This window comes from Lagopus muta, chromosome 1 (genome assembly GCF_023343835.1).
Source record: "Lagopus muta isolate bLagMut1 chromosome 1, bLagMut1 primary, whole genome shotgun sequence".
In the NCBI taxonomy this organism is placed as follows: Eukaryota; Metazoa; Chordata; class Aves; order Galliformes; family Phasianidae; genus Lagopus; species Lagopus muta.
Window position 1 is genome coordinate 171,486,845 of NC_064433.1, and position 23,822 is coordinate 171,510,666.

Consider the following 23,822-nt stretch of genomic DNA (forward strand, 5'->3'; position numbering starts at 1 on the left):
CCATTAATGCACTTAGCACTTCTGAAGTGTTGATAATAAGTTCAAACCTTTAAGCATATGTTGGAGAGGAAATACATTTAAAACTATTTCTTAAAAGAACTAATCAATATGTTTCATTTGGGGGAATTCAGGCATAAAAGACTTTACCAAATAAGATCACAAGAAGTTCAACACGCATATAATTCTGACTAATTAGATCTAATACTTGCTGGAGTTCCATCTAATCAATACTTTCCCATAAATCAAGCTAATCCACAGACTGGGAGACAAAAACAGAAGCACTAAAAGAAAACAAAACAAAAATCTACCAGAAAAAAAAAAAAATAAAGTGATAAAATCTATTTTAAAGAATAAAGAAAAAACAAAAAAAAAAACCCTTTTCAACCACAGTGAACCATGGTATCTGCAAAACCGTCCTCTAGTAGAAGTGGTATCAAGGACGTGACTCGTTTTTAAATGCTATTACTTACAAAGAAGAGCTACTACATTCCAGCCAAAACACTCCAGATCTTTAATCAGTGAGGAGACTGAAAAGCTCACACTACTCAATACAATTTGGAAAACAAGATTTTCATTGTAGAATATTTTTTGCATGATACAAGAGGACCTAAAAGGAAATCCATTCAAGATTAACAGAAGTGGCTACACAAAATGAAAGCATTTACAGAAATGATAACATTATTTAGAGCCTCTATTACTCCCATCTGCTTTAGGATTATTAGATTTTTAGATTTTTTTTTTTTAATCCTTAAATAAATAGAAAGTTCTATTACCAGACATTAAAGGTAATCTGCAAAAGGAAAGAAAAAAAATGAACGTCTTCATGTTACTGCACGAAGTAGAAAGATGCCAAACGCTTTCCCCTCATTTTCTGCAACCCCAGGGAGATTTTCATTTTCTCAACCTCTGACAGCACTTGTGATATCCTTGAAGAGAGCTCTTCTCTCAAGTGCTTTTGCTTAGTTTAGAAAGAAAACATAGCAAAGCCAGACATTTCAAAGGAGTTTAAGTAAACATCAGTTGCTCTCACAGTAAGGATTCATTTATGATAGGAAAACACAGCCTCCGTGGTCAACAGGCTGTTTCACAAAAGACAATTCTACTAGTACTATTTTAAATAATTAATAAGTTTTGTACTCCTTCTATAGGTCACAATAAACTGTTACTGAGAAGACACAACCGGAGTTAAATTAGGTAGGTTCTTACTGAAAAACCTTCCAAAAAACATAGAATGATTTTTAAAATATGACAAATAATTACCAAAAAAACTGAAGTCAACAATATATGGTATATGCCTACCTAGGACCCTTTAAGTTCTTTGAGGCATAAGGAGGCATTTATTGGTATATATCATACAAGCATCCTCTACTGCATAGCATGGAAAAGCTAGTTCACTTGAATTCTCAACTTATTCAAAGGCTGCACAAGTCCATTGTGCAGTATCAAAGATAGTAAACATAAACCAAGAGAAAGTTCTGTAACTAACAAAGGCCAAGACCTAATCTTCCTTTTCTTTTTTTTCCTATTTTTTTTTTTTTTAATTTGAAAAGTACAAAAACAGTAACAGAAAAGATGGCTGAAAAAGAAAATAAATCACTAAAAACAACAAAACCAAAGAACAGACAGGAAAAATGGGGGGTCACAAAAATATTTAAGGACAATACCTGTTGTATTAATCATACTTTTTGGTGTAGCTCCTGTTGCAGCAAAGATATTAGGTGTACTACCCGGTGGCAGCCCGCTCCCCGCTGTGGCAGCTCCAACTGTGGTCACAGCCAGGCTACCTGGTGGAGGCTTCTTCACTGGCACGACCACACTCCTGCACGAAAAGGAACAGCAGATTATGAAGACTCTACAGCAGAATTAGCAAGAATATTTGTTTATTATGAGATTACACTCCGTTATAACGCTCTTGATAAGAACACACAGTAATGCAATTTCTTTATTCTTTCTGGGTAGATGAAGACTATGTTAACTGACTGTTGTCTGCACTTTCAGGTGATGCTGAGAAACTCATTTTCTCTTTCAATACCTCCAAAATGGAAACATGTCAACATTCACTGATAAGCTATTGATAACACTATGAGCACCTGTGTCCTAGATTTGCAAAGAAAATGTCAAAAAACGATGCCATTGTACTGCTAGTAAACATTTAATCACAGAACATGGATATTATGCTCATTTAAAAATAGTATTTTAAAAGCAGCCTTGGGAATTTGCAAGCATTTTAGAAGAGAACATGCCTCGACACAAAAATGGAAGATACGTATCTCATAATATACACACATATACAGATGACTTATTGCACTCAAACAAACATATTCACATATGCTCATCTAATCTTAAAGCACTCTTCTTTCAAATCTCAAAACCAAAAGATTTGTGGAACAGATTAAAAGGGAAGAAGGAGAGAAAGATTACAGGGACATTTACTTAATACTTGTTCAGCACAGGACTGCAAAGTGCAGACTGGTAAATTTAAATTTTTCCATTTAATACATCCATATCTTTACAAAAAGTATCTGCTCCAAAAAAGTATATTTCAGTAGAAAACCTGAAAAAAATTTTTTTTTTTTAGTCATCATACATATTTTCTATTTAAGCAGATACATTTTTCTTTAAAGCTAAGAATAGTTATTGTAATCATACAAAGTAGGAAGAAAACTCAACTATTTTGTTGTAGCCTCATTTTGCTGCAGAAGTTCTTTTGGTAGTCATTTTGTTACACTTAAATAAGATAGCACACCACGGATCGAAAGCTGCAGAACTTATTTTCTTTTGTTTATTTATATTGTAATGTAGTTTGTTTATACACATCTAAATATTCAGTCTTTCTGGATTTTAATTCAAATCCTAGTGATGCAAACTGTACTGGTGATGCCATTGAGAAAGTTGTGTACAAGTGTTATTTTAATTATCTCTTGATGACAGTGTACAAAGTGTTCATAAGTAGTATTTTTTCTTTTTTCAGTGGGGATCACAGCACCAGCTAACATCTCTGAACAAGAGTTTTAAAACTACCTTGAAGCAAGTACTTCAGAAAGGTAATTCTAGGCATATGGATGGTTTTCTGTCTCCTCCCATTTACATTAGGAGAAGATGAAGTTGTAGAATTCAATAGCTATTGATTAAGATAAGTGATCCTAAAATAATTCCTTTTCTCTGTTAATGATTTCCTGCAATCCTTGTGGATATAGTGTTTATAGTGCAGCTGCAGGTGCATAACACTGAGCCTACAGAAGGAAACTAATCTGCTATGTAACAATATGAAATTTCCTAAGACTAGCTGCTGTCCATGCAAAAAGATCTCAAGCTCAATTAATACTTCAACCAAAGACTCAGTTTCTGGAATACTTGAGTTCAGGGATACAGTACTTCAGGTACCAACAAGAGCAGAGTTCCTACAGTGTCACACTAACAAGACATCTTGTGCATCTGAAGCAAAAATATGTCCTGGTTACAGTAATCTCAAAAGGAAAATAAAACCATTCATTACCTACAGCATCTCTGTACAGAAATGCAATAAGGAAGCTAAAATTAGTGCCAGTGAAGTATGAATTTAGATATCCCACAGGTGGAAAAGCACAGGCCCAAGCTGTGGCATCTCATCCTTGGGGATCTTCCAGATCTGCCTGGACATGGTGCTGGGCACCCTGCTCTGAGTGTCCCTGCAGGAGAAAGGGCTGGGCCATGTGACCTCCAGTGGTCCCTTCTCACCTCAACCATCCTACTGTATCTGGCTGTTGAGGCACAAGAAGAAATCACACAGCAATCTCAGACTCACCTATGTTAATGGTGCGTATATTAAGCAGCCCAAGAATGCGTGTAGCAAAGTACAGCTCATAAAGGTGGAAAAGGACAGAGACGCTGTTGATAGCTCCATAAGGGTAAGAACAAACAAACAAACAAACAAACAAACCCACCCTCTAAGAAAATTAAATATTTTTTAAAAAAAGAAACTCGGAGATGTGAGAAAGAAGCGTGTATCCATGTTATACATGTCATTGCAGCAGATTCTGGACATGCATTTGGATGCAAGCATGAGGTATTTGACTGTTCTACAGGCTTCTTAGACACCCATACACTCTAGTGCTTGCAAATGTGAGACAAGAGTGTGAGATCCTTCCCTTCCCTTCCCTTCCCTTCCCTTCCCTTCCCTTCCCTTCCCTTCCCTTCCCTTCCCTTCCCTTCCCTTCCCTTCCCTTCCCTTCCCTTCCCTTCCCTTCCCTTCCCTTCCCTTCCCTTCCCTTCCCTTCCCTTCCCTTCCCTTCCCTTCCCTTCCCTTCCCTTCCCTTCCCTTCCCTTCCCTTCCCCTCCCCTTTCCTCTTTTTCTTTCTTTTCTTTCTCCTTTTCAAGCAAAATATTTTTCTCATCCTATAAGGTCTCCTACTTGAATCTGTTAAATTGCTGATACAATTTATTAAACTATTTATTGAACAGAACTATTTCCTATTTCTTTACTAACTTTCCAAAAAATATGAAGCCAAATTCAAAATCTCTCTCCTTAGCTTCAAAGAGTTAATTGGTTTTTCACAGCATCCCAAAGATTACCTACACTGCAAAGCAAGGACTGCATATATCAACTTCATTCCTGAGACACAAGAGACCGGCGTCCAGGTAAGGTTTAGGATACTATTTTATTAAGAGTGTAAATTAAGACTGAAAATCAGCTCCCTTTGCAAAAAAGGGACAGTCTTCCCCATGTTCAACAAGTACTGATGTTCTACATGTGGTTCACGTTCTTTTCAGGTATGAATCAGGATATGAAGACAGGTCAGGTGTTATTAAATTTAAAATTATGAAGGAACATCGTGAGAAACATTTCTGCCATAAGAGTATGTAATATCAGTGAGACATGATCAACCTAGCTGAAAGAAAAGGCATTTTTCTGACATGTCATACATGGTAATCTTGTCAAAATGTCTCATTCCTACTAATAAAACAAGACAAAGCAAGTGAATATACAGAATGACATGCAGATGAAGGAGACTAAGTAGACATATGAACAACACAGTAGAATGAACAAAAAAATGTGCAAAACAATCAAAGTAGCAATAGAGCAAGAAAAGTGAAATAGAACGACTGATTATTTTCAAGTTCAAAACAAAACAACATTCTTTTAGCCAATCAAATCAATGCAATGGCCTACAGGGTGAAAGCAGAAGGCAAATCAAACCAAAGCAGCTTTATGAAAGATGCATAGTTATTTACCTGAAGATAATATGAATGGAAGAAAAGAAATTTATGTGATAGATGCCTTATATGCAACTCTGGCATTCAGATATTTTTTTCATGAAGAAACAGAAATCTAAGGACTAGAAGAAAATATTCTGACATTCTTTTTTAGACAATGTTTTACAGGATATATTTCAGACTTCATTCCAAAATTGTTCACAATTTTCTGCAGCACATAATTCCAGTCCCAAACGTTCATCAATGAGTTAGTCAGCAAAGGATTAGTAGCAATTGACTGTAGCAACTAATTTTCAGTTCATCAGGTAGTCTGCAATTCTAAAAAGAAATGGGCTTACTAATGAATATTCTGTTGCTCTGAGTGTCTTTTTCAAATTCCAAGTCTAGATCTGAAGTAACCATAATTCACATAATATTTAACATGAGTGCTGGTCTAACCTTGCACATCACCCATGTAGTTTATTAAACAACTTCAGCAAATGGCTCCAGAATTCGTCTGCAGCTTACTAATTCACACAAAATGTTTAGATAGAAAATTACACCGTTAACGTGTTGAACTGGAAAAAAAACAAAAACAAAACAAAACAAGAAATGCTCTCAAGTAAGCTTTCCTTAAAATTTTAGCTACTCAGTGCTGGTGACAGACAAATCAGTTTGTACAGCAGTATATTTTCTTGCTCTTATTCTTCTCCACATTCTGAATCTCTTGTCCATTTTGAAATACAAAGGCCCTTCATCTTAATCACTCTGGTCAGTATAGAGGTCAGACATAAGCCTCCAATACTGGATGTCTTGCACTATCTAGCTGAGTAGCAGCAACTAAACTAGAATTGCTGTACACTCTTCTAGGATACGTGAAACCTCTTAAGGCTGAATTAATATTCTTGCCCCTACTCTCCTTTCCCCACAGCAGAAAGCAGGAGGATTTCTCTCAAGCTAAGAGAGTTTGGGTTTTTCAGCCTGAAGAACAGAAGATTCCAGGAGACCTTATTGTAGCCTTTCAGTAGCTAGAGGGGTCCTACAAGAAAGATAGGGAAAGATTCTTTGTCAGGGAGGGTAGTGATAGGACAAGGGATAATGTTTTTAAAGAGAAAGAAAGTAGATTTAGATTAGATGTTAGGAAGATTCTTTAGTCGGTGGCACAGCTGCCCAGAGAGGCTGTGGGTGCCTCATCCCTGGAGGTGCTCAAGGCCGGGTTGGATGGAGCCCTCAGCTGCATTCTCCATACCTATACAAATAGTGTTCAGTATATCACAAATAGTGTATACTGCTGAGTGTTCATTACTCAGCCTGTTTTCAGCCTCAGACTGTGGTTCGAATCTGTGACATTTTTTAGCATGTATTAATACTACATTTTGAATCCTACTTTTGACAACCTCCTATTAGGCTGATTGCATTAAGATAGATTCATCTGAAATTGAGAAGGAAAGATGTAACTCAGAGTCAACAGTCATGGAGAAGAAAAACTGGATAAGGAAATGTGAGCATATTGAAGATGTGGAAGAATCACAGAACTATATAATCTTTGAGGCTTGTGCAAGTGAAGTCTTAGTGCTGAATGTCCAGTTGTTGATTTTTAAATTATTCTATATAATGTATTCATCAAAACTTCCAAACTTCAAACAATATAATATGCTTCTAACCTATTAACGAAAATGTGCTTTTCTTCTAAATAAAGGAAGTGAACCATCTCAGGAGTGGTTTTAGAACAAGGAAATGAAGGCCTGTGATTTTTTATTCTCAGATCAAGAAGGAGTTTCAGTGTTCACCTCCAGTGGAATTCACAGTCCCTTGTACCTCCCCTGCATTTAGGATAAACTAACTGAAGCATCTAAAATAAGAAAATATACTGACAAGAAACAAGGAAAAACTGTAAGAGAGAAAAAGCTATCAAGAAAGATGAATGGTCATGGCTGAATAAAGAAACTGGAAATATTGCAAATGTAATGAATTTGAAGAATATGAATAGAGCGTAAGGGAAAATGTCATATATTAAATGCCAGAAAAATCACTGAATAACAAAAAAACTATTAGCAAATATTATGAGATGGCCATGACTGGGGAAAGTACCTAATCATGTATCTGTGATGTAAAAAAAAATCACAAAATCAAGCACTAAAAAGCTTCAGTTCTCTAGAAGTCAATATAAATTTAACATCTATTTTATATGGGCCTATGCAGGTAAAAAAATAAACAAGACAGAACTCCAGCATAATTTTCAGCTGCATATATACTGAATAATAGCATAGAGTAAAAAGATGCTGGCTTCTCCTGATAAACAAAATATAAACTTCAGATAAATTATAGCTAAAGCTTCATGCGCTGAATATGAAAAGATGCACATCATACAGGTTATAGGATGAATTTTTAAAGAGCAATTTGAGCACAGACTGCTAAATGACAACAAAAGGAACATGATAACAGCTTGATGAAAAACAATCAAGGATTAGTATTCCAAATTTTTCTTAACCAGAACCTATTAATAAATATAGGATGAAGGAAGGAAAAGCTGTTCTAAATGAACAGCTGGGATGGAGGAGCCCTCCCACATTTTCCTCCATTTTATTTAGTACAGCAGAGGCTATGACACTGTCCAGGAATACAGACAATGCAACTTCAGCTCCCTTCTTTGTCTAACAGGATCTGAAACCATAATTCCCATTCTTTTTGATGTATTTTAACTGCTACTTTGGGAAATATAGAGTGAAGATCTCTCAAGTGTTTACCATGAAAAGGAATATTTTCTCCTCCTCCTCCTACTTTTCTCACAGTTGTTGTCTTTTTCCCATTCTGTTGATCAGTAAAATTTGTACATATACATATATACTACCAAAACACAGAGACTCTGAGTAATACTTTCAATTATTAATTATTTTCAATTATCAATTATCTATTATTAAACTTACAGTCTAAATATAATAAACATAATTATTGATTTAAATGCAATCTTAAAATACCTTTTCCTTCATGCTATCTGACATGTATCCTGAGTCTCACAAAATGTCCACCCTTTCTCTCATATAGATACCTTTAAGCCCAAGGACTTTCTACAGAAACCCAAAAACCAACTAAAAAAAAAAAAACAAAGTTAAAATACTTCAAAAGTGAGTCCTTCAAAATATTTTAAGATGTGGTTTTAAAGAATTTACTGAGCATTTAAACTATAAAACTCCATAATATTCCAATTTGGAAAGTGATAATGTCATGATTAAAGGTGAACAATGTATTTAACAGGGAGAAAAATAACTGTTCTCACTTCCAGGAACTCAATGTTTTCAGCTTATTTCTATTGGAATATTTCTGCTAACTACAGAAAATACATATAAATTATCTCAGTTTGAAAGAATAATAAACCATAGTTACAACCAGGAGCACTCTCATTTTCAAAAACAGCTTTGTTCTAACAGCTCTCTACTAGAAAATAAGTAGAATGGGAAAAAAAGTATAAACTTTAGAATGCAGTCCAGGATAGAATTAGAAATAAATTCACAAATGTTAGTGATTTGAGTTTTCTAGTGGGACAAATTCAAATTGACTAAAACCCAAGAAAATCCCCAAACCCTAAAATCAACAACAGATACTGACTTTTGTCAGGTAGAAGATGAGAATGCACAAAGGAATTATTGGTGAGTTATACTCCATTAGTTGCAAATCTAGGTGCAATAACCCTTTTGTGTTTGTTTGCTTCTAAAAATGTCATCCTGGATGCCGTTTTCAAGGAATTCAGTTTGACGTTAAAAGACATGTCATAACTTTGAGAATCTGGGCTCACGTGCCCCAGAAATCTGTTTATATAGCTCATAATGTAATTACAGCTACCTTAAGACAGATGAGGCAGAAGGCAGCAATATATTGAAAACTAATTGAAAAATGCAGTTGTCCAGAAGCACTTGTGGGGAAGAGGTCTCTGAAAAGCAGCTCAGAGCTGCAGAGTTTGAAGTGAAATTTTTGATGTTGTCACTCTCAATCTATTGAATCACTGACAGACAATCAAACCCGTCTGGCTGGCTGGCAGCTCATTTTGCTGGCAGGTGGCAAACAATTAGACACACCAATTTGTGCCTCCTGATGACATTAAAGCATGAAACTAAGTTGTATGCAGGGCCTAGTGATTTGTGTGAAAGCATTTCAAAAATAATACTCTTTGCCGTGGCAACTCATTTCAGACTGCCACCTCCCATTATGGCTTTGAGCAGTGAAGACGACAGACTTGAGTTACGTTCGGGGCAAGGCCGCTTCTGTTCAATCCGTCATCAGCGCCCCCTGAGACCTCAATCCCCTCCTTTCATCAATATCACCTCATCATTTACATTCGATAGTGCTTGAACGGCTGCATACATTAACTGCACAGAAGTCCCGCTCGATAAAACATGTTGGACACATTTTCTGCTTTTATGTTTCATTTATAACTGCACAAATTCTAAGAATGCACTGCAGCGTGTTAGACAGTGACTTCTGTGAACATATTAGCAGCGTGCAACTGCAAGAACGTGCAGAGCAAAATGCAGCATATTAAATGATAAAATAGAATTCTTAACTTGAATGCTATTTATTGCAGTTTGCTTCATGTGTTATTTACCTACACGTGAAATGAGCAATTATAGCTGAAGAAAGCCTCTAAAACAACAAAGATGCTCTTCATGTTTTAGTAATTATTTATTACTGCAACTCTTCTAAGACACAGCCATCCAAATGTAAGCAAAAATGAGTAATAATAATAAAAATCACTAGGAATGCCTTAAAGTGAAAAATGTATTTCTGCAATCTTGATTTGCTGATAAATACAAAATGACTGTGTGTACTTTATAAAAGCCAACAAAAAAGCTGAACTGAAACAAATAAAATCTGGCAAAATAATACACTCTATTGCTCACGATTCTCCCCAGAGAGGATAAACACGACCAGTGGCCACAAGGTTCAGTCAAGTACCAAAAGCTGCATAAACTACTGCAACAGAACCTATGGTCTAAAGACATAGCGCTAGCTTCTAAAAATATGCAGTGTGCATTACTTTGATTATTAGTTTATAACAGTAAACACAATTCTATTTACATGAAAATGCACTGACAAGCAACTAACCTGTAACTTTTTTCTTTTTTTTTCAGTGCTGATTAGAATAGTAGAGACCACAGAAAAAAATCATAAATCATCACAAGCTAAAAGTCGTAATGATTTCTCAGGTCATATTTTAATTAAATCTAAACAATATAATTAAATATATTATTATTGAGCAACCTTTGTTTCACATTCCCCATAGAAAATTTCAGGGTAGGGATCTCAATCTGATTCTCCTTTGTAACTTTGTAAAGAAAAGCAAAAAAAAATCACCTATCTTTTACCTCTACAGATTACCACAAAATCAGTGTAAGTACTTTGAAACCACGAGCAAAGCACACTGATAACGATGTATAAACAATGGTCAGCATTCAGGGACGTAGCCATGAGATCCAAACAGCAAATTGATGTCCTGTAGGCTAAGAACACTAGTGTTTTTATGACAATACCAGCTGTTCAGTAATATCCCTTTAATTGTGGAGGTAAGAATGCAAGGCTCCTTGAGTCTGTGGGGCTTGCCCTAACCTTCCAATGTTTTCTTCACAGTTGTAGGCTATAATAAAATATATGATCTATCTCACTCAACAAAATCAGACAGCAACATGTCCTATTAAAGAGAAAAAAATGTCCTAACAAAGTTAATACAATGGATCTTCTTTTTTCTCAGCTTTAACAACTACTTTTTTTTTCTTTTTTTTCTGAAGAAGTAATACCAAAGGCTGATGTGGCACAACATACACTACTACCAGTATGCAAATAAAGCTGTACGCCTTGTACAGGTAATAACAGAATCACAACTTGGTCAGCAAGGTAAGAGAACAGATAAGAAGAATCAAAGAAAGCAAGCAGCGAGAAAAAACCCCAAAGCTTCTAAGTCCCAAATGAACCTATTAAGTATGAGGTGTCTGTTAAAATGTGTAAACTCTAGCCATACAGCAAGTCTCAAACAATTCCATAGTTCTACAGAATTATTTTTGAACATCTATAATGATGGTCATTGTTTCAAGAAGAATCTAATTTCCATTTGAGCAAAAATAGAGGTTATAGTCAACCTAATGCAATCCTCTCTATGTAGTATTTAATGCTTTTTAATAAAGCTGTACTTCATGAATTTAAACTCATCACTCCAATCATTTTGATGTTAAGTTCCCTCTAAAGGCTACGAAGACATCTGATGAGCTAATATGCCACCATGTTAACTTAGGTTTCTATCATCTTGTGAATTAATAATAAAAATCTGAATGGAGTATTTTTTTAATTAACTAAAGTAGAAATTAACAGAATAGGTTCCAGTAAATAAACTTTTTTTGTTCTTACAGTTATGCACTTTTAATTCTGCATTTACCATAAATTTCTTTACTTCTTAATGTACAGAAAGACATTTCTGAAATTTTGGAATATGATGGTTCCTCACACAGGATGAAAGAAAGATTCCTGATCAGAGGGGAAAAAATATTTTTCACTTCACACAGAAGTCAGTCTAAAATTAACACTGGCACACTGATGAACAAGAAATATCCTCTTAATGAAGCACTTGCTATGTAAGCTTTCTCTGAAATGGCTATAAGAGCTAAAATAACATCAGAAAGGGTGATATTCATTGCAAGTAGGGCACATTCCACTGTTCCCAACTCAATCCAATCTTCTTTGTAACAACAGATGTTGATTGTTTATTGAATTATTTTGGAAAAGCAGCCTCTGTACTAATCTATACATACAGACAAAAGTCATCAGCTTTTCTATGCAGTTCATGATGAAAAAGTGCTTCACTTTTGTTCCAAAGTTCTCATGCATCTTCTTGCACTTTATTGTTTATGCTGGAAACATTGATTATATATTGTTATTTGTTAAGACTTTAATGAAAACAATTCTGACATTTTTGTAGGTCTTCTGTAAATGCAGATGGATTTTTTTTTTCTTATAAATCATAACATGCCTGTTCAATTGTTTCAGTTTTCCTTTCCTTTAGAATTTCATTTATTTTTGCTACAGGAGGAACTGATGTTTTAACAACTGTCCTGTAAGGTTCGAGACATATTTTGTATCTTTAACTCCTCCTATTTTCTGTTCAGTATTAAAAAATAATAAAGAAAAGAAAAAGAAAAAAAGGTTTTACAAAGAAACTGCAGGAATCTTGTTATATCAGAAAATTTAATCACATCAGCACAAGTTAAATCTTTGCAGGGCTTAAGGTTGATCCCACAATAAAGCAGGCTACCCTTCTCCTAGAAGAATGTTGTCAGTTGCACATCTTACCCCGAAATGAAACTGTGATAACTGAGATGGGCTGAATATTTAATGTAAATTATTTCCATTAGAAGTTTGGAATCTACAGCCCAAAAAGCAAGAAAAAAGAATTCCGTGTGTAAATGTTCAACTAGTCAATATATATCTTACATATACATATATCTTAGATTTATATCTTATATATCTTAGATTTCAGCTTATTTCCTTTTTAAAGACATAAGTCTGGTTTCCACTACAACTATACAAATCATTTGCCATGGCTGAAGTATCTCAGTGCTAGGAAAGAAGTGATGGATCCAAGATTTAAGCCTTCAAAAAAATATTCAACCGATTTGTTCTGTATCAGCAGATACTACTCTCCCTCTTCACTAAAATGTTGTTTTAAAAGAAAAATAAAAGATTTAACTGTAATAATATTTCTATAAAACGGGCTTCTTTTACTATTAATTTGGAGTTATATTCACTGCTGACAGAGAAAACCAAGGTGAATCACTTTTGTCTGTTCTATGCAGTATAATTTGCTAAAAAAGAAAAGGTGAAGTAATACAGCAATTTTTAACAGACAAATTTAAAACAATAGCAGAATAACAATGTTTGAAAAATTCTTCAAATTCCTAAATTCAATCAATATAAAATAATGAATGCAGCCATATACCTGTCAAATGAATGAAACTGCATGGGAAGAATAGCCTGAGCTTCTCTCTTCAGAGCAGGATCAGGGTAAGGGATTGGATCCGGACCACATTCTGCAATTTCAACTGGGGCTGCCACAAGACTTTTCAGTATTTCCTTGACATTGATGCCTTTGCTTTGGCTGATACTGGATATTGATGATGAGGTTTTCAAGATTTCACTGGGGCTTTCAGTTAAGCTCTCCTGAGACTTCTTCACTTCTGAAGACAGAGTAGACAACAGTTCACTCATAGCATCAGGGCCTGTGCTGGTCTCCAAGTCTGTTCCATTCAAAATATTAGGCATCTGTTCTTCACCAATTCCTGAATCTGTATGAGGAATAGAGCTTTCCAGCTGAATATCTTCAACTGGTGTTGGTGTTTCTTTATCTTTGATGTTTTCTGGAAACGCAGTCGGTGTCTCTGCAGTGAAATAGAGATTTTGAATAATATTTAGTTACTTTTTTTTTTTTCCTAGAAATATAATTAGGAAGCTTTGTAATACAGAAATTTCTATTAGAAAGCCTACAAATCTTAGTAATTTACGCCTGAATACTCATTCTGCATACAAAACATTTTGGTTTGAACACCTCTTTTGCATATATAAAGACTTGTAAGGGAGAGCCCAAAGTACAAGCTCAGTTATATTTTGATATTACAGCCCACAACTCATACAGTAATCAAATACCAGAATACTGTCAGGAATAACAGGAATAACAACATTACAAATCATAACTGATAGAAACTGCATACAGGTATCACTTGTGAGGTTATTGTTAAAGAAAAATGTAACCACTTATGCTTCAGGATTACTACAAAAACATAGGATATGTATGGCTGACAGCAAATCTTAAGCTTGTATTCAAAAGAAAACTGCTGGATATTTAGTTTGCTTTGTCCTTTTGTTTAAAATGCACGTTATACACATTTTACACATGTGGATTTACATTAAATGCATTAAATTCATTAAATTTACATTAAATTTATTTGTACATGAATAATAAGAAAAAAAAGATGCTATTATTCATTTTTAAAATAACTCCCTTCACTACAAAAGGCAAAATTCTGGCAAATTTTAAGAACAAAATAAGCTCAGCTTCATAGAGATGGGAAGACAGGAAAGTGAAATCTGCTGAGTTTGGAACATATCCAGATTGAAATGGACTTTACAACATCTTGTAACAGAGAAGGCATACCTCTATTTATTATTGCAGTGAAACAGACAAAAACTTCATTAGATAAGAATAATTTTATATAATCAGAGGAACGTTAGCAAAAGTGATTAAACTGCACATTTGTCTTTTTAATAAGCTTGCATTCAAAATGATTTAAAAAATTTCAAACTACATTATTTTCATTGAGTCAGTTGCACTGATAAGAAAATGCAGCTCGTTGGTGTATGAAGGATGTACACTTTTTGAGGGGATGGTTTAAAGACAGTTAGTTTAGATATTTTGGAAATATTTTAGAAACATACAGAGATTAAACTTTGCCTACCTAATTATTTCAAACAAAATATCCATCAATAATATAGCTTTAATAACAAGCATATAGCTAATTACTAATTCTGTAATACAATCAGCTGTAAAAAATCTACGTATTTACCACCAGGACATATGTGTCTGTGTGTGCACATACCCAGAACAAAATCTTCCATGTAAGATTACGTATGTATTTGTAACAAATTCTACTGTAAAATGAATCATACTTACAAGTGTTGACAAACAAATACAGATAGAAAACAATAGCTTTTAAAAATACAAAGCATAATGGCCCATTATATGGTATATTGTTTTCTTTTAACAGCCATAAAAGCCGAAGCCACTTCCTCCTTCTCTTGCTCCTAATAGACTTAAACACTTCTTACCAAACAGACATGTGCCTTGTTTTCCGAGGCAGGAAGTAGAAACAGGATTTATGAGCTGCATTTGATGCACTTAGCATCTGCCGGTCAGGAAGTAAAAAATCCAATACTACTTAGTACTGCCCATATTTGGCACAGAGGGACATCTGATCCACAGCATGAGCCTAATGAATTTTCTGCTTGTTTGTCTCTTTAAACTTCACCCATCTAAAGACAACATGTTTGAACCAATAGAGAACCAAAGAGTAGGACTGATTGTAGCAGATGACTGCTGCCCTATTTAAGCAGGAATTGCACCTCTGTGCTGAATATTCTACCTGCTTGGGGAGACAGCTACATAAAACACCAAAAGGCCAGGACAGAACCCACAGCTTACAAATGCTTGGTTATAATTACAGGAGCCATGGCATTGTATATGAAGTTGTGGCTACTTTATGATAATTCAGACTCCGACTTGAACAGCTTGAAGCTGTTATTGCTAATAAAGAATGTAAAAACAGTGTCTGTAGCTTTAGGGAGCAAAATGTTTTGACTCCTTGAGAAAAAGATTCAGATTATAAAAGCCCCAAAGAAAATATTACAATTGCTTAAAGCACAGCTGAAAATTAAACACATGATTTGGGCCTAAAAGAAACTTATAAGGGAAAAAAAAAAATATATAAAAAAAGGTAATACAGCCTTCTCTGCTAATTATTCAAGTCCAATAGTAACAGGAAGAAAAAACTGCTGAAAGTGAAATGAAGGTATATTGTAATCTATATAAGGTTCTAAATAAAATAAGGTTCCACTGTTATATAATTAAAGAAGACTATACATAAATGAAGGTACATTATATGGCAGAGTTAGGGTACATTTACCCTCAATTTTCATTAAGGTCAGTGATGTCCAACACAAAATCAAAGGCAGTAAAGGCCGTGGAAGTCTTCTGAAAATTCAAATGCTCCAACAAAACCAGAAGTAAAATTTAAATGTATCAAAACTGTGTGAATTAATTGACTCTAAACCAATTTTTTAAAAAGCAGTTTATGAAATTAGTGATGTAATTGCAAGTATTTTTTGCCAGACATGTAAGTGGACACAGCAACACATGACCGGAGAATACCAAACATGTTTTTTCCTGTTATGAAACGAAAAAAGATCTGAATAACTACAAAAGTTCAACAGTAAGCAAGATTTCAGGATTTATTTGGGAGAAAAAAATAGTAATGGAGTAGAACGCCAAAATGGAAAATGAAGAGCTTTCTTAGTATTTATTGTCAAACAAAATACAGCCAAAGAAGTAAATTACAGCAAAGCTAGAGTGTCACAAAATATGACTGATAAGAAGGGCCTGGACACATCAATCACTGGGTAATTATTCATTATCAATACCACACTGTCAAGGAAAAGGCAAACATGATTCCAAACTTTGCTGAAAAAAGTAATTCCTAAAACAGCTCAGTATTAATGGCACTAGAGAAGACTTTGGTAGTTTCATTATGGAATACTGTATGCACTGCCCTATTTCAGAAAGATGAAGTGCCACCATGCAGATCCATTCTCGGACAAAAAAAAGCGCTACATATTATTGCAGTAAAAAAATATTTAAAAAAAAAGCTTGGCTGATGCAGTCTGGCCAGATTAATGCTGGAAGTGTACATAGCAGTAGTTATTCAAATACTTTTTTGGAGGCAAATTCCAGAAATATAATTTAAGTTAGATGGTGTGCAAACTCACTACAAACAGCAATCTGAGAAAACTACCTAAACCCAGTGCATTAACTCAATTTTCAAAACATCAGCAAGCATCCTAAGTGTTCAAAATGTCAAATTTACTTTTTGTAAATCAAAACAAAATAAAATTCAGAACGGATAGAACTGATTCATATTTTTTCTCAAATAAGTATTGTTGCAAACTAGTTTCTGTGATTCAGAAAAATCTGTCTAAAAATGCATATCATCATAATCATCTGCATTATTGTAGGTAAATTCTAAGCTCTTGAGGATGGGTCACAGAAAACAACAAATTTGATTTGCAGCAATGCAGATACGTTTTATTCTTCATTTATAATTTGGGATAGCACTCCTGTAACTTTCAGAATTCAGGACTAAGGAATCAGTAGTTCATGTTGTTACGCATTAGAAATCTTAAACCTCCAATGCTTACGCGTTCATAAAAAAATCCAAAAAACTCAAAGCAACATAGCAAACTGATAATTTTAAACATGAAGAGAAACAAAAACGTAACTGGTTACATCTGTTGATGTTAGAGCATTCTGACAGTAAGCTTGGAAATTTTCAGCAAACCTCATCAGTTTTGTGCAGCACTAGGCCGTGTCAGTAGACAAAGCAGAAACATTACTAGATCTAGTGATCTTAACCCTGTCAGAAACACGCTGTTGAAAACCAGATGCCTTCTCCTTACTGTTTTTCATTGTAACTAATGAGTTCATCTACTACATTATGGGAAAAATATGGGCTTAAGGTAACTAAATGACATATTGTATATCTGTCAGTCTCATCCGTCACACTCCTTGCCTAAAATATCTTGTTTGCTTGTGATTTATGAAGTGTATTGCAATTGTTTTAACTATCTGAGATAGCTAAACAGTTATTTCACTGCCTCTAAATGCCTGAACAATGCAAAACCTACTCCGTTTATTCCAGAATAAGGAGACATTTCGTGTTGATGGCAAACACATAACATTTTGCCACTATAAAAAAATCAACAACACAAAACATTCTGGTTTTAATCTTTATTTACTTAAAAATGGAGAAATTGTGTACATATTCCTATGGTCTTTTTTTCTTTCTTGACTTAAAAAAAAAACATCCTACACACAAATAAGATGAAAAAAAAAAAAAAGAAAAGAAAATCTTTAACTGCTTACACTATGGCTGAATACATTACTTTCCAACTCAAGAAGTAATGTATATGAAAGCTGCACTGTCGCTGTCATCATTTGTCTTATGCAAGCAATGTAGCAACATTTGCTAATGGAAGCTGTGGGGGCAATTCAGGTATAAGAGTTGCTACCGCCTTCCAGTCTGCACATGTACTAGAAAATGTATGCACTGTTCTCTGTACATCTTTTATGGCACTGATAATTACCTTATTAGGTGCATTTCAAATGCTCCTCCTGAGTATTCTACAAATTTTCAGGGGGCATATGCTTCAGGCTGAAGACACTTTCAGGCCATCAAGGCCATGATATTACAGCTTCCTTCAGAAGTGGCAGAGTCAACTAATCAATGGTCAAACACTTGGCTATAAAGAAATGTGAAAATCTTCTTCCTAGAAACACTGATCTACTAGTTTTTGCACAGGAGAGGTGGCACAATTATACAGAAATGAAGAACTAAATATGAGGACAGAATCAAAGAGTAGTAAGGATTTGATTTAAAACTATGTTGAAAGAAGTAATACAAAAGAGAGTTGCAATGGAACTATAGACAGTCAGAAGCTGAGGCACAACAGTGAGAAGAATCACACTAGAAGAAACATTAGTATTCCAAGCTGCTATATATTCACTCAGTAACTTTGGTCCTAATGGCATTTCTATTTCTATATGGAAGTTACAATAGGACATAGGAAAACAAAACAACCCTACATAGTCATGTTGGTTCTTGCCCAACCACACAATGTACATTCACTTCAGCAGCCCAGAGAGTATTACTTTTCATTCAATAATTATGCATTAACGAACAAAACTGGTCTCATCTCAGTAACGGAATTAATGGGATTCTGTTATTTCTGAGGCAAGGTTATCTGAGAATCAGTAAATTTTATTTTGCAGAACACATTTGCAGAACAGAAAGGCTCAAATGGGAGAAAAACGGAGAAAGAGGATTGGGAAATCAAGGTTGGAAAGTCAGTCACAAAGACTCTGCATGGCAGAGACAAAGCTGATGTGGTGTGATTCTCAGTGTGTTGGTCATCACAGGCTTCTACCTCCTGCCCATTTTTGCTTTTCCTCTTTATGACAATTTTTAAATAAAAAAAAGATGAGTTTGTAGTTGCCTATATTTCTAATCAACTACAAGTAAGTATTTTTGTTTGGACATTCCTTGCAAAACAAATAAAAAAAAGCAATGTGTCACACAATTTACATTATCCAGGCAGAAAAATAGTTAAGCACAAAATATTTTCCAAAAATCAACATATGATGAAGCTTATACAAAAAACATTATTATAAGAACTGCTTTGAAAGAAATGAAAGAACTTTTAAAACATCTGTACTCTGTACATACAAATCAAAATATTACTGTTAATTGATCACAAATTAAAAAAAAATTACAACTGCTTCATGTGTATGCAGTGATCAATCAATTAATAATGAAATGTAAGTGCAATTCTATATTCTGATGCCATAAGTCATTCATGATGTAGTAATAGATAAATAGGTGGGATATATTTTTTATAAACAGGCAAGCAATAAATATTCTTGAATTGGATGCAGAAACTCAATACAGTTCAACTTTACCATTCACATGACTATCATCCATGTCCCACATGTACATGCATATGTACAGCTAGATTTTCTATCTATTCTATTTATCTATAGAATCTATGATTCTATGATTTTGTGGAAGCTTGAGCAACAAATTTTATCAGGATGTTATGGAGGCAAAGGGTATTTTGAGAAGCAGTGTAAAATAGTTCAGTGCTATATTGTGCAGTTAGACTGCTATCCTTCTGCAAAACAATTAGATTAAAAATAGGCTGAAAATCTACATGCTACAACGCTAGAAATACAAATTATGATGTAGCAAACACAGTACTCAGGGTACTGTACACCAAAAAGATCAGGAAAATTTGCTGCTTTACTCTCCCCAGATGAAAAAGCAATTTCTGCTTCTATCAGGAATAAATAAAAAAAAATCAATAGCTTTCAGTCCATCCACAGCACACACCTTTAAAAATCTGTTCATTTCAGAGCTTTGGGGAAAAATAGACAGTAGTATCAAGGGAGATGAAAAGCCAATCCATTTTTGATAAAGTACTGTGATAAGCCACATACTGTTTTTCTCCACGCAATATGATACAAGGTGAACTGAACCGTTACAATGTTTTTATTTCCAAAACATTCCTGAATATAAGTGATAACATCAAATTTTTGTAATGTGTTTTTTTTTTTTTTTTTCCCATCATTTGCTTAGTATTAGTGGTGTTCTCAGGAACTTACAGTCTGCCAGCTGATGTGCACAAAAACATCATTCGCACATTTCCACTGCTGGAGACATGGAAGTACTGTTGAAAACAATAGTCTAACAGATCTGCAACGTAAGCGAGGACAGCTTTGACAATGACCAGAGTTGAGAAAACTCATCTTAGTGATCCTGACCACCATAACCAAAACTCCTTCAAATTCATAGCAATGGCTTGAAGAGGCTAATTTCTTTTATATAACAAGGCTGATTAGCTGCTCTAAATAAGAACACAATGCTCCTCTATTTTTCCATGTCTTGTTCACTGATACGATATTTCTGCTCTAAAAATATGCACTGATTACCCTCTGTCTGGCAAGAGGAAGGGCTACTCTCAATTTTCCACTCTTGACTTCCACACTTTCCAGATGTGTGAGAGAAGACAAAAATTATGACAATACTGGAAAAAGAGAAACGTTTTTCAGGGAGTACAAATCATATGGCAGATGATGTCTAGATACAAAGAAAATTTTGTGCTGAGCTTTAAATCATACTGCAATACTGACAGACGTGAAATACTGAGAATCTCATACAAAGTTTTCTATCATCATTAATTAGTCAGGTGAAAACAATCCCTTAATAGAAAAGATTTTTTTAATGCTATACCCATTTTTAGTAGTTCCATATTTTAATTATATAACTTCGTTTAATCATAGTCAATTGGAGAAATCTGATGAACCAAAAAGTCTGATGATGAACCTGTCTGCAGACCAAGGAATATTTTAGGTCACTCAACAAGTTCTTACATTTCAATATCAGTCAATCCAAAGTCTGTATCTTGAAATACAGAGGAACTGCTGTAACATTCCAAGTCTAATACATCCTAATTCCTTGATATTGTGAAAAGAAAGAAGAAAGACTGGCAACACTTAATGTTTTTGGACTATGTTTCTTAGACATCTTTCAGAAGCAAGAGAATAGTTCTGATCTGCCTTTTTTTAATTTGAAACTGTAATAATAAATTTCTCTAGAATAGTTGCTCAGATTGTACTGAATAGCTGTGGACTGGTTTTACAGATTCACCTGACTTCACTTTATTAGGGAACTACAGAGCACATAGGAAGAAAGGTATGCAAGAAAGGCTTGCAAATTAGTTGACTTCTGTGCTTCAGGAAACATCCTGCTTGCCCAAGATCTGTCTTACTGGTTCTGAACTTCAAGGGGGAGCAGTAAACACGCAATGTATCTCTGAAAAGATGAGAGAGTCTAAGTTTTCTCCAGAGTATCCTTACAAGCATTTGTCTTTGACTGACAACTTGCCACGCTGTCAGCATTAGAATCATATGAGCTCTTCATTTATGCGATTGGCATCCAGCCATGAATAACATGATGTATGAAGATGTTGCAGAATAAGTAAGGCAAGAGAAAGGGTTGTGTGTGTGTTTTATGTCTTTTTCTTTGATGATATTCCTGAAGGAATTACTCAGTATCTGACAATTGAAGCAGCAGGTGGAATAAGCCTGCAAACTTACTCATAGAACTTTCTGAGCTATGCCATGCTACCTTTGTGAAGATTACCACTGTAAGTCAAAGTGCTTTATTAAGTTCCATTTAAAAGCTTTGGAAATGAATGTATTTATATTTCAGATTTTATTTAAAAATCTGAAGTTATGAAGTTCAGTAATCTGAGCTAAGGAGGGTTGCTTTTGACTCTTAATGCATATATGTGTGACCTAAAAAGAAAAGGAGGAGCTTGCTTTTGTTTTACAAGTTTTACTTTGTTGAACTCTACAATGTTTGTTTTAGAAATATTATAGATCCTTTATATTTATCAGCAACCCACAGGAGAAATGCAAGCATTTGAGACAAACATACGGCAAAGAATAAATCTACAAAAAGAGACTTTTTTTTCTGACAAAAATATAGCAGAACAGCACATTATAACAAACTAAACTTTTTTAATGTTAAGTGGTTGCCAGTGAACACAATGACAGAATGGTAGAGTGGACATCATTGAATTATTTTTTTTTCTTCTTCTTCCTGGGTGTGCCCTTTCTCCTTAAAGCAGTATAACATAACATATACCTTGTGAAAAATACTTGGTTCACAAACCAAAAACATTCTTATTTTAATGCCTACGAACATTTATAGATAGAATATATATCCATGCAAAACATGTTTTAAATTCTTTTTAGTAAATTCTACATTTTATTTATCTATAAAATCATGTATAAACTGGGAGGCCAGCATCTATAAATGATGAGAAATGAAACGTTCAGCATCAAGTGCAATGTTATTTAGAATTCCTAGTACCTTTGCTTGATGCCAACTGCAGTTACAAGTAAGAAGCATATAGCAATCACACACTGTAATGTCTTTGAGATAAGTATGGTCTCACATAGCCTCAGATATGTTTCAATAAAAGATAATGCCAACTGTACATTAAAAAGAAAAAAAACATCACTAAAAAGAACTTCATTCTCTTATTCAAATGCCACTGATATTCCTGTTCTACTCACCTCTCAAGTTTTCTGGTCTTATAAATAGATTCCATCTACCAAAAATCATTTTCCTTTAAGCAGCTGATCAGTCTTCCCAAGTTCATAAAGATCTATCACAAAAAACTCTTGTACAGTTCTAACAATAATAATACAATTTGCTATATTGAACTGACAAAGAACTTTATATCCAATTGGTGTCAATCAGAATGAACAAAATATAGACGCTTTATTTCCACATAACAACTGAATTTTTATTCACATTTTAATAAGAAAGATTTGGCTTTAAAAACATATATGGACTTTTAAATAATAAAAATAATTGCTTTATAACATGTTGAGTTATCTTAAAATGTAACTGCACTTTATGTGGTAATTTTCATGTCTTACATGTTTGCTGCTGAAGTCTGGAAGTATGTCACATCAATAAAAATAAACTGATTGGCTAAGCCACTGGAACGAAAAATTCTTGAAATGACAAAATAGGTTTTGACTTTAAGCCTCTTCTGACAGTGTTGGCATTTATTTTTTTTTTCTTTTCAGTTCCTGCTAATGTTCTTCAGGACTGAGGGACTGTGTCCAGAATTTAAAAGGCAGAAACTTTTCTTCTCTAATGGCATGTGCAGTTTAGAGATTAATAAGCAGTTGGGTATAAGAGGTTGAGACCCTGTAGATTGAGATCTTGAAGGATACAGTGACATCAACAGGTAAAATAACTAGCTACAGGTAACATTTCCTTTACCAAATAATTTGATCTTAAAGCCAAATTCTTCAGTACAGTTTCTTCTTTATCTCACTTACGCTTTTTCTGTAGCTCTACTGAACCTTTAAAAGAACTAACCCAAAATAAAACCATTTCACTTGAATTTGAGGTAAAGTAAGTGCTATGAGCAATAGTATGGAGGATACATCCCTAAATAAAAAAGCTTTGTCTGAAATATTTTGGTAACTTTGTATGCCTCCTCCATTCTGAAAGACTATTTTTAGACATTTTTTTCTGATTTTGTTCATCTAATTTATGTCATATAGATGAGAAGAAAAACTGTTTATCCTCCTTTTGCCACTCATTATTTCAAATGTCAAGCTTTGTACAAATAGCAATATAATACCTATTTTGCAGATGTTTTTAAAATTGTATTAAATTGAACTTTAATTCTTTTTAATAACT

At 34.3% G+C, this 23,822-nt stretch overlaps 1 protein-coding gene across 10 annotated transcripts in view; it reads right to left on the reverse strand.

Moving 5' to 3' along the window:
- Positions 1 to 23,822, reverse strand: part of NBEA (neurobeachin) — a 458,626-nt gene that overhangs the window by 275,451 nt on the left and 159,353 nt on the right. For 9 of the 10 annotated variants that reach the window (XM_048948371.1, XM_048948342.1, XM_048948328.1 and 6 more), the window contains 2 exons: positions 13,151 to 13,589; positions 1,665 to 1,819 (listed from right to left, as the gene is read on the reverse strand). In XM_048948371.1, coding sequence (XP_048804328.1) covers positions 1,665 to 1,819; positions 13,151 to 13,589 — 594 coding nt within the window. The remainder of the gene's footprint in view (positions 1 to 1,664; positions 1,820 to 13,150; positions 13,590 to 23,822) is intronic. The other variant, XM_048948320.1, reaches the window with a different exon arrangement.